Source organism: Microcaecilia unicolor, chromosome 11 (assembly GCF_901765095.1).
Source record: "Microcaecilia unicolor chromosome 11, aMicUni1.1, whole genome shotgun sequence".
NCBI classification, from domain to species: Eukaryota; Metazoa; Chordata; class Amphibia; order Gymnophiona; family Siphonopidae; genus Microcaecilia; species Microcaecilia unicolor.
In genome coordinates, this window is record NC_044041.1 from 203,815,026 (window position 1) to 203,829,769 (window position 14,744).

Here is a 14,744-nt window from a genome sequence, read left to right on the forward strand (position 1 = left end):
TACTGCCGCTTTGTAAAAGGGACTCATAAGTACATAGGCACTGCCATGCTGGGAAAAGACCCAAGGTCCATCAAGCCCAGCACTCTCTCTCCGACAGCGGCCAATCCAGGCTGCAAGAACCTGGCAAAAACCCAAAATTTAATAACGATCAATGGACGTTTCCTTCAGGAATCTGTCCAGAACCCCTTTAAACTCAGCAAGGCCAGCTGCCGTCACTACCTTCTCCGGCAATGAGTTCCAGAGTCTAACTATGCGCTGAGTAAAGAAAAACTTTCTCCGATTTGTTTTAAACCTACCACATTCTAATTTCATCTTGTGTCCCCTGGTTCTATTATTGTTACAGAATAATGCCCAGCACTGGCACTCAAAAATGCCAGTTACTAGGGGCCCTTTCGCAAAGGTGCACCAAAAACTGACCTGCACATGTTTTCGGCATGCGCCAGACCCTTTTTCTACTGCATCTCAAAAAAAGGGATTATTTTAATGGGTCAGAAAATGGATTGTGTGGCAAAATGAAAAGCAGTGTGTGTCCATTTTCAGCCTGAGACCTTAATGCCACCTGTTGACTTAGTGGGTAAGGTGTCGCGCCCTACCCAGGTGATAAACACGCAGCACATACCAACCGCCATTTACCACCGGGTAGGCTTTCTGCGGTAGAAAATATTTTCTGCCACATGTTTTTGGCACGCCCCAAATTCAGAATTACCACCCGGGGCACTCGGTAGCCGGATGGTAATGCCAATTTGGTGCACGCTGGACACGTGGACGACCTTATGCCCCATTGTAAAAGGGCCCCACAGTATTCAACTTCTGTAAAGGGCACTTGGCACCTAGTTAGAGAACGAGGGGGCATGCGGGCACCTAAAGCAACAGGAGATAACGGGCCCGATATTCAGACTGCGGGCGTTAGTCCAGCTAACTCCTATGGTCGGTGCTGAGCCCGGATATTCAACGCCGGGCTGTTTCCAGTGACTGGAATTAAATATCCAGTTTATTTCTGGCTGGTTCAAACTTAACGGTCTAAACTGATATTTAGCGCTGGCTGGTTAAGTTTGAACCAGCCAAAGGTATTCCAGCTATTAAAGTGGTCAAATATGACCACCGTAGGCGGAAGTAGAGACTGACAAAGGACGAATCACCACCGGAGATGTAAATGTAACAGTCTTTATTAATATGTTAAAAAGGAAGACCCGACACGGGCCGTGTTTCGACGCACGCAAGCGTCTACATCAGGGGCCAAACAGTAAACTCTATAAATAATGGATAACAATAAAATCAACGTAATTGTAAAATATAAACAAACACAATTTTGTTGAGACATTAGAAATAAGATCATGACAAAAAACATATAAATCAATCAGATAATAAGGGTAAACTGCAAAAATATATTAAATTGAAACGCAAATATAACAGGTGTCATAAATTATAAATTGTAAAATATACCAACACGAGTATAGATGTAAGAAGAATGCATAAAAAGAATGATAATGGATTAAAGAAATATAAAAATACAGCAAAACCAGTAAAGACAAATAATAACAAACTAAATTGCATTATTTTGATGTGGGGCAGGTACATTTCATGACAAAACGAAAGTATTATATGTGAAAAACTATTAAATGAAAAAATATATAAAATATAAAAAAATGTCAGTGAGTCATTTGTTTGTCCATCTAATCCTCTTATTATTAACATGTCAGTTTTTGATTGACATATATTGTTTAGATCTGAATCCGTCCTACACAGGAAGTTACATAATGCATTATTCATGATGAGCTCATACATATGCAAAATATTGCTTTTAAAGTTGTCAGCACATCTGTCACTTCCTCTTGCTGTATTTTTATATTTCTTTAATCCATTATCATTCTTTTTATGCATTCTTCTTACATCTATACTCGTGTTGGTATATTTTACAATTTATAATTTATAACGCCTGTTATATTTGCGTTTCAATTTAATATATTTTTGCAGTTTACCCTTATTATCTGATTGATTTATATGTTTTTTGTCATGATCTTATTTCTAATGTCTCAACAAAATTGTGTTTGTTTATTTTATTTTTGTTACATTTGTACCCCGCGCTTTCCCACTCATGGCAGGCTCAATGCGGCTTACATGGGGCAATGGAGGGTTAAGTGACTTGCCCAGAGTCACAAGGAGCTGCCTGTGCCTGAAGTGGGAATCAAACTCAGTTCCTCAGGACCAAAGTCCACCACCCTAACCACTAGGCCACTCCTCCACTGTTGCTACTATTTGAGATTCTACATGGAATGTTGCTATTCCATTAGCAACATTCCATGTAGAAGTCGGCCCTTGCAGATCACCAATGTGGCTGCGCAGGCTTCTGCTTCTGTGAGTCTGACGTCCTGCACGTACGTGCAGGACGTCAGACTCATAGAAACAGAAGCCTGCGCAGCCTTCTACATGGAATGTTGCTAGTGGAATAGCAACATTCCATGTAGAATGTCCAATAGTAGCAACATTCCATGTAGAATCTCCAATAGTATCTATTTTATTTTTGTTACATTTGTACCCTGCGCTTTCCCACTCATGGCAGGCTCAATGCGGCTTACATGGGGAAATGGAGGGTTAAGTGACTTGCCCAGAGTCACAAGGAGCTGCCTGTGCCTGAAGTGGGAATTGAACTCAGTTCCTCAGCACCAAAGTCCACCACCCTAACCACTAGGCCACTCCTCCACTCCATTTTACAATTACGTTGATTTTATTGTTATCCATGATTTATAGAGTTTACTGTTTGGCCCCTGGTGTAGACGCTTGCGTGCGTCGAAACACGGCCCGTGTCGGGTCCTCCTTTTTAACATATTAATAAAGACTGTTGGATTTACATCTCCGGTGGTGATTCGTCCTTTGTCAGCCTCTACTTCCGCCTACTGTGTTTCCCTGTCGTAGAGGCATTTTTTCCTGTTTTGTACTTTGGCAAATATGACCACCACCAAACACATGCTGAAAAGCAGGGGATAGCCAGTTATATTGGGCGATTTAACTGTCCGCTAGCTGCTAGTGAATTTTCAGTGGGTCATGGCTGACCATGTCATGCTGAAAATTTGCAGATAACCGGTTGTGGGGCATTTAACCATCCAGGTGGCGACATTAGCCAGTTAAATGCTTTTGGATATCGGAGGCAGAGTGACTGGGCTAAGATCATGAGGAAGATTAGTGGGTGAAAGTGGAGCTTGAACCCTCGGTTCTCTGCTTCCCCACCCACTGCTGTAACCCCTCAGCTCTGAGAGCAGGAAGGCCTGGAACTCCTCACTAATTTTTGGGAAGGTGAAAAATGCTGGTGATGGGGTGTGTACTTACTCAGAGCACCATTTCTCTCTGCAGGCGAACCCGGTTTAAGCGCTCCAACAGTGTGACGGCAGGGGTTCAAGCTGACCTGGAGATGGAGGGCTTCCCTGGTCTCTCCGTAGCCACAGAGGACAAAGCCCTGCAGTTTGGCCGCTCCTTTCAGAGGCACTCCTCGGAGCCTTCCGAATCACCTCGTCCATACTCCGTGTACAAGACTGTGCACACACAAGGCCAGTGGGCTTACCGGGAAGACTACCAGATGCAGTATGACACGGCGGAAGTCCCTCAGCAGGAATCATGGATGGACAGGGGATCCAGAAGCTTGCCGGATTCTGGCAGGGCCTCCCCATGCCACCGAGATGGAGAGTGGTTCATCAAAATGCTGCAGGCTGAGGTGGAGAGGCTGGAGAGTTGGTGCCAGCAGATGGAAAGAGAAGCAGAGGATTATGACCTCCCAGAGGAGAGTGAGTGCCATGAGCAGGGTTTTTGTTGTTTTAGAGTAAGGGGGAGGAAGGTGCATGCTGCTGGAGGGGTGCAGAGAGCAGCCGCGTGGCTGTCGGCTCCACTGGTTCCCTGCTCCCTCTGCCCCGGAACAGGTTACTTCCTGCTCCGGGGCAGAGGGAGCAGGGAACCAGTGGACCGACAGCTGTGCGGTTGCTCCCAGCAGGTAAGAATGCACCCGGAGGGGGTTTGAGTGATGCACTGGGGGGGGGGGGGGGGGTGCAGTGGCGATCCGCACCACAATGGAGAGTGGGTAAAGGTTGGCAGGCTTAGCTCCTCTGGTCAGGCTCCCTAACTACCACACTACTGGAGAACTCTCCCCTTCCTGTAATATCCCAGAGGTGGACCTGCAAGCAGAGGGCTAGCAAGACCAGTGCCACCTTGGCACAGACACGTTTAATCCAAGCAAGTTAGAATGTCTCTTTTGCAAGTGACTGAAATTGAAACCCTGCCTGTGCTCCCAGGTCCCATCTTATCAGCCCAAGACTTACTGTCTCAGGCTTTTCATGAAGCTTCTTGAGCTGTTTGTCATACCTGTCTGTTTTTTTTTCTAGCAAAAAAGGTGCAGGTACTCAAATGCCAGGACACCTTTCAGGAGTGGGATAATCACTGAGGGACCCACCCCACAATAGCCAGCCCCCCCCCCCCCCCCCCTGCAACCAGTCACAGAATCTATGACAAGGCAGAATTGATGTGTAAAGCCTGAGCTCTTTCATTAAAACTCGGGGACCATGGGTCAATTTTAGCAGACAATGGAAAAGGTGCCCATACTCAGTACCCCCTCAAAAAAAAAAGCCCCGCCTGTGTCCAATATGAAACCCCCTGATATACACAGGCCAGGGCCAGTTACGTAGCAGACATCTGTGCTGCAGTCTGTACACACTGCTTTCTCATTAGAAACGACAGAGCTAGAAATCTTAGCACGCATGGAGATAAGGAATTTAAGAGGTAAGGGCTGATATTCACCGATGTATCAGTGGTGCCCTCCTGACTGTGCCACATTTTACAGGCTTTTGCCTTTTTCTCTCCGTTTTATTTACCAGTCTTAGAAAAGATCCGCAGTGCAGTTGGCAGCACTCAGCTCCTCATGTCACAGAAAGTGCAACAGTTTTTCCGACTTTGCCAGCAGAACATGGTGAGTTTTTCTTCTTCTTCCGATCTTGCAGTTGTCCCTGAGGAGAGGAAACGTGACACCCGGGCCTCCATCTAGCCCTGATGCAGTAAAGCAATGCAGTGTCCACGGAGAACATTTCATTATTGGGTGAAATGCAGTGTTATTTTACCTCATGATGGTCTCTTTTTATTTATTTAATTCTCTTTGAGTACATTAAGTATTGCCATACTGGGAAAGACCGAAGGTCCGCCAAACCCAGCATCCTGTTTCCAACACTGGCCAATCCAGGTTACAAATTACTATTGTATTTGTATTTTTGTATTGATTTTACTATATTGGAGTAATGCATATGGTTACTGGGATTACCACAATGAATACGCTTGATATAAATTTGAATTTCCATTACGTAGTTTCCCACTATCCCAGAACCTGTGGAATAGCGGGAAGGGCTAATGGAAAGAAAATGATCAGGTAAGACCTAATTTCTTCATATTGGAAACCTATTGTAAGTATTTCTATCTCATGCATATTTATTGTCGTAATTATGAACATCTGACTAGCTAGGTATGTCTCCAGGAGGAGGCTGAAAAGCACTGATTTTATAAATAATAAACCTGCCACCACTGTGATTTCCTAGCAGCGGGTCCCATGTGTAGGAGACAGCTGATGCAGGGAAGAGATGGGGCTCAGGCACCTGACCTTGGTTCCATCTCCTGCTGCCACGTCATACTACAGGGCCTTCCCTGTAGTATGCAATCGCACATGTCATGTCCGTCTAAGGATGACCCTCTTCACAGCGCTGCTGCTGAACAGATTGCACAGAAAAGAGGCTCCATTGTGTGAAGCTTACAGTCTTGTCAAGACAGGCAGGACAAAGAAGCATTTAACGAGAATCAGGAAAAGAGTTAACACCCGATATTTAACTCCATTTAACCAGTCAGAACGGCTGCTGACCAGTTAAATAGCGCTTAACTGGCTATGCACCAATATTCAGCAGGGGATAAGCGGCTATCACCCGCTGAATATTCCCGGTTAGTGGCTAGCAGATTGCCGGTTCTATTGCCCAATCTAACCGGGTATCTGCAGATTTTTAAAGCCAGTGTAGTGGACATATTTGGCCGTGTGAGAACATGGGATATCTCTGGCCAGTTTAAAGATAACTGGCTAAGTCTGAATGTCTTTTGAGCAGGGACTGTCTCTTGTATCAGATGTTCAGCGCTGCGTGCGTCTGGTAGCGCTATAGAAATGTTAATAATAATAATAATAATAATAATGTTGACTTAGCCGGTTATCTTTAAACCGGCCAAAAATAAACTGGATATTCAACGCCGGTCACTGCAATTGGCTTGGCATTGAATTTCCAGCTCAGCGCTGGCCGGGGGAGTTAGCCAGCCATGTTCTGGATATCGGCCCCTTAGTCTCAAAGTAGGTTAAGACTGTAGGTGCAATTTCATTGAGGACAATAATAATTTTATTTAACAGGGTGTGAGGGGATAGGGAAGGATTCTAGGCAGGACCAATTTATCTGTTCATTAAGAAACACTTTCCTCCTTAAAACAGCTTTCTCCTGCTGGCTCAGATATTCCACTACGCTCTGAGAGTGTCTCAGCCCCTCTCTTGGAGACGCACGCATCTAGCTAGTCAGGTTTTCAGGACTAACACACTAAATATGCATGAGATGGATCGTCAATGTATGCAAATCCATCTCATGCATATTCATTTGGGCTATCCAGTTTGGATGCATCCAGAGAGGACTGGGCAGCAATGCTCTAGCACAATCTAGAACTTTCATGAGCATCCCACAAAAGTTGATGTTGACTACCATAAATCGAACGGAGAAATCGATCCAAAGGAAAACGTCACTGCAATCAACTTAGCTTCATAGGTAGCAAAGCATTAGCCCCAGATTCTCTAAAACGGGTGTCCAAATTTCCAACTACTGTGCAAATGTTTAGCATAGTTGCTAAATTAGGTGCCATTTGGCCTTATGTACCAATAACAGCCCTTAGCAGGTGCACTTGGCACTAATACTAGGGCCTAGGGGGCATGCGATGAAGCTACAATGTAGTAAATTTAAAACGAATCAGAGAAAATCTTTCTTGACTCAACGTGTAATTAAACTTTGGAATTCGTTGCCAGATAATGTGGTAAAGGCATTTAGCTTAGCGGAGTTTAACAAAGGTTTGGACGGCTTCCTAAAGGAAAAGTCCATAGACCGTTATTAAATGGACTTGGGGAAAATCCACTATTTCTGGGATAAGCAGTATAAAATGTTTTGTACTTTTTTGGGGATCTTGCCGGGTATTTGTGACCTGGATTGGCCACTGTTGGAAACAGGATGCTGAGCTCGATGGACCTTTGGTCTTTCCCAGTATGGCAATACTTATGTACTTAATTTGCAGTTACATGGCTGCTATTCTCTAAACATAGACCTTATATGCTGTGATCTGCAACTACAGAGGAAGTGCGTACATGGGGGGGGGGGGGGGTGTCAGGGGGGTAAGCGCTCACACTAAGTTAGCCGCGCCCATGCCAACTTCTGCCCTATTCTTCAATGCCAATTTCCCGTGCAATTGCCATTAGAGAATTTGCACTTAGCGGGCACATTTCTGGCACCTTACGTAGAATCTACCCCTGAGTGCTTCCCACGTGACCAGGAAGACCCATGGGCTTCTCCTATACAGACCCCACCCCTCTCATTGTGGGTGGGTTATTCAATATCTACTGGACCTGAAGGTAGCTTCTCACCATGAGATACAACTGAAAAAGGCTTGAACGAAATCCAAATAAATAAATTGCCATGGTCGAGACCCATCAAAAGACAGAGGAAAAGCCATGAACCTGTCTAGCATCACTTCCCGCTGGGAATGTCCCCTCTCTCAGCAGTACGTTGTTTACAACAGTACAGTTGCAAGCCCTGGTACAATGACTGCACATTATTCATAAACGCATTTTCCCCACATGAAATGTAGAAAAAAATGGATGCCTTTATGAGAAAATAATTTTTATTGTATTTTGTGCTAAATTAAGATTCTTAAAGATAACCCCCCCCCCCCCTGATATTCGAAACAATTGAACCGACCAGGCCAATTACATAGGGTTTACGTGCTTAACCGTGGCCACGGATATTCAGTAGGAGATAACTGGTTATGTCCCGCTGAATATCCCAGTTATCAGGCTATGTTGAACGGTAAAAACAGGAAGCTTAAATAGCAGGCCTAACTTAGACCGCTGAAAAGTTAACCGGCCAGTGCTGAACTGGATATGGGCTGGCATTGAATATCTGAGTTTAATGCTGCACCCCGCTAGCTGAATATTGAGCCTACTAAGATTAGACAGACCCTAAGGAAGTGCCATTAATTGGTTAAGGTTAATTTCTAGGGCCTGAGCAACCCACAGTAAATTGTACACAGAGGGATGACAACATAGCTTCAGTTTCCTATTGGCTGTAGTCCCTCAATTTGACTACATGAAGCACATCTGTTGGTTTAACCAAACAGATGTTAAAATCTTACCTACACAGCATCCACTATTGCAAGGAGCCATCCTTCAGCAGGTCAGCGAGGGTAAATTAATAGAGGACAACATACTTTTTATTCTTCCAATTCCCATGCCAAGCAGAGTATGGCATATGAAGTGCAGTGGGGTAAAATGCATGCTGTGAGTGGGGCATCAGAAAGAAATGTCTGTCTCCCGGGAGATTCAGTGCCTAGTGTGGCAAATGTCCAACCTAGCTGCTGAATTTGTTTTCCCCTGTTTTCTTCGTTTCTCAGGACCCCGCTGCATTCCCACTGCCCACCTCCCAAGACCTGGCTGGCTTTTGGGACCTCTTACAGCTGTCCTTTGAGGATGTTGGCATGAAGTTTGCAGAGCTTCAGCAAATCAAGGACAGCGGGTGGAAGCTTCCAGATCTGAAGGTAGAGGAGGAGGAGGGAGATCCCTTGTTTCTATTGTGCATACACAGGAAGGGCTGGAAGGAGCAGGCCATTAAGGCCCTCGGATGGTTCTGTATCACAGAATACAAGTAGCTGTCTATATTCACAGTATCTTCCTCTGAACAAGAGCATATCTTCAGATTAGGAATGGGATCTCCACATGCTGAATGTGTACAAAGATTCATCTTCTTGGTGCTGGTTCTTACCTGTGAGGTTCAGCTCAGGCAGTCCTTCCCATAGTCTTCCCAAGCCTTCTGTGGATGACCTTTAAAATCTAACTCCCCCATGGCTAATGTGGCTTGTTGCCAGTCACTGTGTGCTTTAGCTGTGGGCATGATATCATTGGATGCTGTCACCCTCATGCCGCAGTACTAAGCATATGGGAAGGGGCAAGTTGCCATGGTTACAAGTTGCTAAGTTTATCTAGGGATCCTTATGTAAAGCAGTGCTTCAGGCCACCATCTTTTTCATTTGCTGTCATTTATTTCGAAAATACAGTGTATGGGATTTCTACGCAGGGACCATACCATCTCTGAACCAGTGCCGTGGGATTTTTTTCATAGATGGTTGCCATAGTAATAGCCCATCTCCTGCAGTTCCCATTATATGGGTGATAGCAATTGAGAGAGGGAGATTGGGCTGAGCTCTGAAAGCAGCCAGGCACATCCCTGCCAGTCAGTCAGAAAGGCGACAACTCCACCCATTGGTTAAAGCTGGGAAAAAAGGTTCAGAAGCACTTGGGTGTTAAATTTAAAAAAACAAAACAAAAAAAAGCTTCATTGCACGTTCTGAACTCTGTGTTTTAAAACTTTCTCCTTCATTTTAGAGGTAATTTTATAAATCATTTTCACACTTAAAAGATGGATTTATACATGTAAGTGGGCTCTTATATTTATTTATTTATTAGGATTTATTTACTGCCTTTTTGAAGGAATTCACTCAAGGCGGTGGGTGTACAGTAAGAATAAGACATAAGCATCACCATACTGGGACAGACCAAGGGTCCATCGTGCCCAGCACCCTGTCTCCGACAGCGGCCAAAAGAACAAGCATGAGCAATACACACAATTACAGCAGTAAAAATATTCAAAAACAATACAAAGTATGGCATGGTATACTATTTACAATGTCAACACAACATTATAATTGATAACGAAGGGTAAAGCAAAGATGTAACATATAGACAGGTAAGAAAGTAGGAAGAGTTAGAAAGTAAGGTGAGTGCTTTAAAGAAAGTCATTAGGAGGAGTGGTCTGAGCAGCAGGCTGAGAACCAGGAAAGCCCAGGGTTCAAATCTCACTGATGCATTAACTTACACTACAAACTCTTATATACCAACAGTTTAACAAATCAAGAGCTGGGAATTCCCAAGATCCGCTATGTATTACGTCCATTAATACGTGCTTCAAAATCTGGATAAAACCTGCCCCTTGAGATGTTGCACAAGTCACTTTAGGGTCCTTTTACTAAGATGCGCTGAAAAATGGCTTGCGGTAGTGTAGGCGCGGTTTTGGGCGCGTGCCGATCTATTTTTCAGCGCGCCTGTAAAAAAGCCCTTTTGTTAATTTTTGCCAAAAATGGATGTGCGGTAAAATCAAAATTGTCGCGCATCCACTTTGGGTCTGCGACCTTAACCGCCAGCCATTGACCTAGAGGTAAAGTCTCATGCGATAAACGGGCGGTAATGACCTAGGCGTGCCAAATGCCACTTGGTGCGCATCTGATACGTGCGTCCGAAAAGAAAAGTTATTTTTGGCTGCGCGTATTGGACGCGCGTCAAAAAGAAAATTACCGCAAGAGCCGGGTGGTGACTCCATTTTGGCACACAGAGAGCCTTACGCAGCTTAGTAAAAGGGCCCCTTAACCCTTTATTGCCTCAGGTACAAATGTGAGATTGTAAGCCCTCCAGGAACCAGGAAATACCTAGTGTAACCTGAATGTAACCTGATCTAGAACTGAAAAGGCTGTGAGCTAAATCCCTTCCCTAAACATATGTGTGATGGAAGCTGGTGTGGATTGTAGAGTGTGTGCAGATCACGAGTAGAGCTGCCATCTATTTGCATATCTGATGAAATATTTGCATACATTTACATCTGCACCTTCAATCTGGGCACTGCTGCAGGACCAATATGTATATCTTATAAAGATACAAGAAATTAAGAGGTGGCTTCCCACCTGTTAACCCAGGTCCACCGTTGTAAATGAACCTCTGTGGCCTCAAGTTCTTATGCGTTACGATTCCGTTGTCTGACAGTTCAAGGTCATAGCCTCTGTATCTTTCTTTCCTGTAGGAAGAGAAGAAAATTCCTCCCCCTATACCAAAGAAACCCCCCCGGGCAAAGGTGCACCCTGTGAAGGAGCGCTCCTTGGATTCGGTGGACCGGCAGAGGCAGGAGGCCAGGAAGAGACTCTTGGCCGCCAAAAGGGCTGCATCCTACCGTCAAAACTCTGCCACCGAGAGTGCCGACAGCATTGAGATCTACATCCCAGAGGCGCAAACTAGACTGTGAATAGGATTTTCAACAGACCCATTTTATATTATACACACTGTACAGAAACAGATCTGATAGATCAAAGTAAAGACAGGAACGACACATGACCACAGCTGTGTTTCCCCCAGATGTTCTGACTCTGTTAGGAACATTTGTCTCCCAGTTCTATGTCTCCATCATTATATTTCCTCATGTACAGCGTATTTTTTTTTAAAAAGTTTGTGCTCTCCACCTCTGCACTGAGCTGAGACGAAGCAGGAACTGGAACCCAAGGCTTAGGACAACTAGTGCATCACTAGTTACCACAGCTAGAAACTGTAGCAGCAACAGCGTTTAGAGTCCACCCCTCCCCCTCCCCCCCCAAAGCCTACTACAGGAGCCTACGAAATTCCCTTACGAGTGAATCAACTAATATCTTGGAAAGTTTTGCTTTGCTCTATTTATGTATTTTTTTTCTGGTCTTGAATTGTAAGTATTTTTATTCCTTGCTATACTCAAACTTAGGCCTTGTGGAATGTGAATTATTCTCTAGCTTATTTATTTTCTTGCTCAAGACATGTCGGAAGGGAGAAAAGGATGAGGGGGATCATCAAAATCAGACTTTATCATCAGCACCTAACCACTATACCTCTATTCAGGAAATCTAGACTGCCCCAACTTGACATTTCGTCCTTTAGATTGTAAGCTCCTTTGAGCAGGGACTGTCCTTCTTTGTTAAGCTGTACAGCGCTGTGTAACCCTAGTAGCGCTCCAGAAATGTTAAGTAGTAGTAGTCATATTTTTTTTTTTTTGGGGGGGGGGGGAAGGAATGAGTTGTTTTGCTTCTGAAGAAAAACAGAGTGAAAGCCAAGGGACTACTGATGGTCTGATTTGAGTGGACTCAAATGCATGGGTTGCTGTTAGGTTCTTTAGAAGGTTGACCAACTGTACCTCTTGATTGTTGGGGAAACTCTTCCAAAATGTGCCCGACCATTCCTAGAAGCAACAGAACAGGCAGAGAGAGCTCCCAGGAGACTTGTAGGTCAAGATCACTGACCCAGGTACATAAAATGTCTATACATAAATCAGTTATATTTATCAGTGATACAGAACTTCTCGAAAAACAAAGACTTCTTAGCCCACCCCTGGCTTCTGTGACACTGCAAACCTACTTGACTTTTGATTTTTTTTCCCCTTGCTCCCCTTTGCACTGACTTCCATTTTTCTTCCAAGCACAATTAAATTTCTGGCACCCCTTGCTTGGTTTCCACCACCTCTGCTGTTGACCAAGCCAGGCTCCACTGAACTCTCAGTAAAGAAGTTTCTACTCTGAGGCCTTCAGCTTCATCTTCACAACACGACCCTTTATCCTGGAAACTTGCTCTTTTGTTCTTTAGTGAAGACTGATAAATACTGGAATGTTTCTAGATATATACCCCCTCTCTCTTCCTCCTTCTAGAGAGTGCAGTCCCTATAACACCACCATCTTAAACTTCCTTAGAAGACTGTCTGATGGTGGCAGTTGCGAAAACTGACAGATGGATTAAGAGCTTGAACTTGGCTACAAGGGAATACATTTCTTGACTGTGTGGCTTCACATGTGCTAAGTAAGAAAAATCTTAAAGCCTCCCCTGGAAATTGTATTCATTAGATCACAGATCAGAAAAAGAAGGACCTGGGAAATTAAGAGAGGAGAAATGATGCTCACCCATCCAGTCCTATTGAAGACTTTAGAGGTGATTCTCTGATCATTTCTGCAATTTCATTAGCCCTGCTGAAAGATCGCAAGTAAAATAATTCTCTGAGGAGAATGGGGGCAAGTCACTTATTTCTTTTTCTGTTCGGTCTTGATTTTGATGATCCCCCTGACTTTAAGATGGTGTATGATAACTCTGTGTTTATTGTGGAGACGATGCCCAAAGGAGAGCCACAGAAGGTAAGAGTGCATTGTCCGGGACAGGACTCAGGAGGGGCTTTCTCTCTACAGAGGGGTAAAGTGATGCAACGTCTCCAAGTTTTGCTGTGTAACATTATTCTCATTGAATGTAAAGAAAGAGTACAAGCACTTCCAGCCCCTTACATCCACACACTGCACACTTGTTCATCACGTGCATGGTACATCATAGCCCCACTTCCCCCCCCCCCCCCCCCCAAGCCAGGGTTTCCTTCTATGTTTAGACATATATTTTTCTGATATGGACTGAAGCTTTGAAAGTTACGTTTTATAATCCTTGGAGTTATCTGGCACTGGATCTCTCACCCTCCCCCCCCCCATTGTCTAGGGATGTACCTGTCCCACCCTAATGTATTTATTGTGTTTAGCTTGATTGTAGCAGGTTATACAGCACTTGCAGTATAACACATCTGACTTTTGGTGCCATGTGCCAGTCTTAACCCTTTACAGTCATGGAAGGGAATGGGTCTCGGTAACACTTTTACATGTGCTATCACTATTTCTTCATCCCCAGTAATAACCACTGCAACTCATCGTCATGAGATTTGTCTCCACTCCTGCTTTTATATAAACTTTATTAAGATTTTATAGCAGCCCAACCTCCTAAGAGCAAGGCAGAGCAACTCTTATCCTGCCTTGATTGCTAAATGCAAGTGATTCTGGAGGCACTCGAACGATAATAAGTCATTTAATACTCTGACTTGTTTGTCGGGTTGTTCTGGTTAATTCTGTTCTTTACAAGAGCACAATTTCCACTTTCTGTGGATTTTTAACATCAGCATTGAAAGAAAATCATCACCAGTTAGGAAGCTGTGAAAGCTGGCAAGTTCTACAAATAGTTAAGTGGCAATGAAAGAGTGGTGGAAGTGACTGAAGGTGGAAAACTCTACTGATGTTCCCTAAGGCTCAGACCTACCATTGTACAAAAGCTCATAGAGTTGAACAGATCTAAATGATCCATGTAACAGCCCCAGATTTGCCCAATAGTTTGAGCCAGGCTGGACATTATCCTGCCTACTTGCTTTTCTTAAGGACTACACTAGGGAAATCAGAATTACAAATTCCTGCATGGAATGGAGTAAACTCAGGAGTGGATCCACGTTGGGCACTTCTGCAGCAACTTGGCAAGACCTAACTGTGGAGTACTCCCCATGAGAAACTATAGGGTGCTATAGAAGCACTTCCTCAGACTGATGTAGATATGCTTATGTTAACAAAAGAGGTACAATTAAGTCACTTTTCTCTCTTACCATTTTCGGTGTTCCGGTGTATATCAGGGGAGATTAAGACATCTTGCATCTTCCTTCCACCTCTCTGAGCTTTTGTGTGTCTGTATTTCTAAATGCCTAAAGCACACTACTAGCCTGTACTGTGGCCTGGGATTTTTGTTGAATCCCTTATAATGAACCCCTTTGTAGCATGAGATCTAAGGTACAGGGAGAAGGATAGACACCTCC

At 44.2% G+C, this 14,744-nt stretch overlaps 1 protein-coding gene across 1 annotated transcript in view; it reads left to right on the forward strand.

The window, feature by feature from the left end:
• Positions 1 to 11,372, forward strand: part of DLGAP3 (DLG associated protein 3) — an 87,159-nt gene extending 75,787 nt beyond the window's left edge. Inside the window, exons 7-10 of the mRNA XM_030218462.1 lie at positions 3,349 to 3,776; positions 4,857 to 4,948; positions 8,701 to 8,844; positions 11,154 to 11,372. Of these exons, the coding sequence (XP_030074322.1) occupies positions 3,349 to 3,776; positions 4,857 to 4,948; positions 8,701 to 8,844; positions 11,154 to 11,372 (883 nt within the window). The remainder of the gene's footprint in view (positions 1 to 3,348; positions 3,777 to 4,856; positions 4,949 to 8,700; positions 8,845 to 11,153) is intronic.
• Positions 11,373 to 14,744: the final 3,372 nt, after the last annotated feature.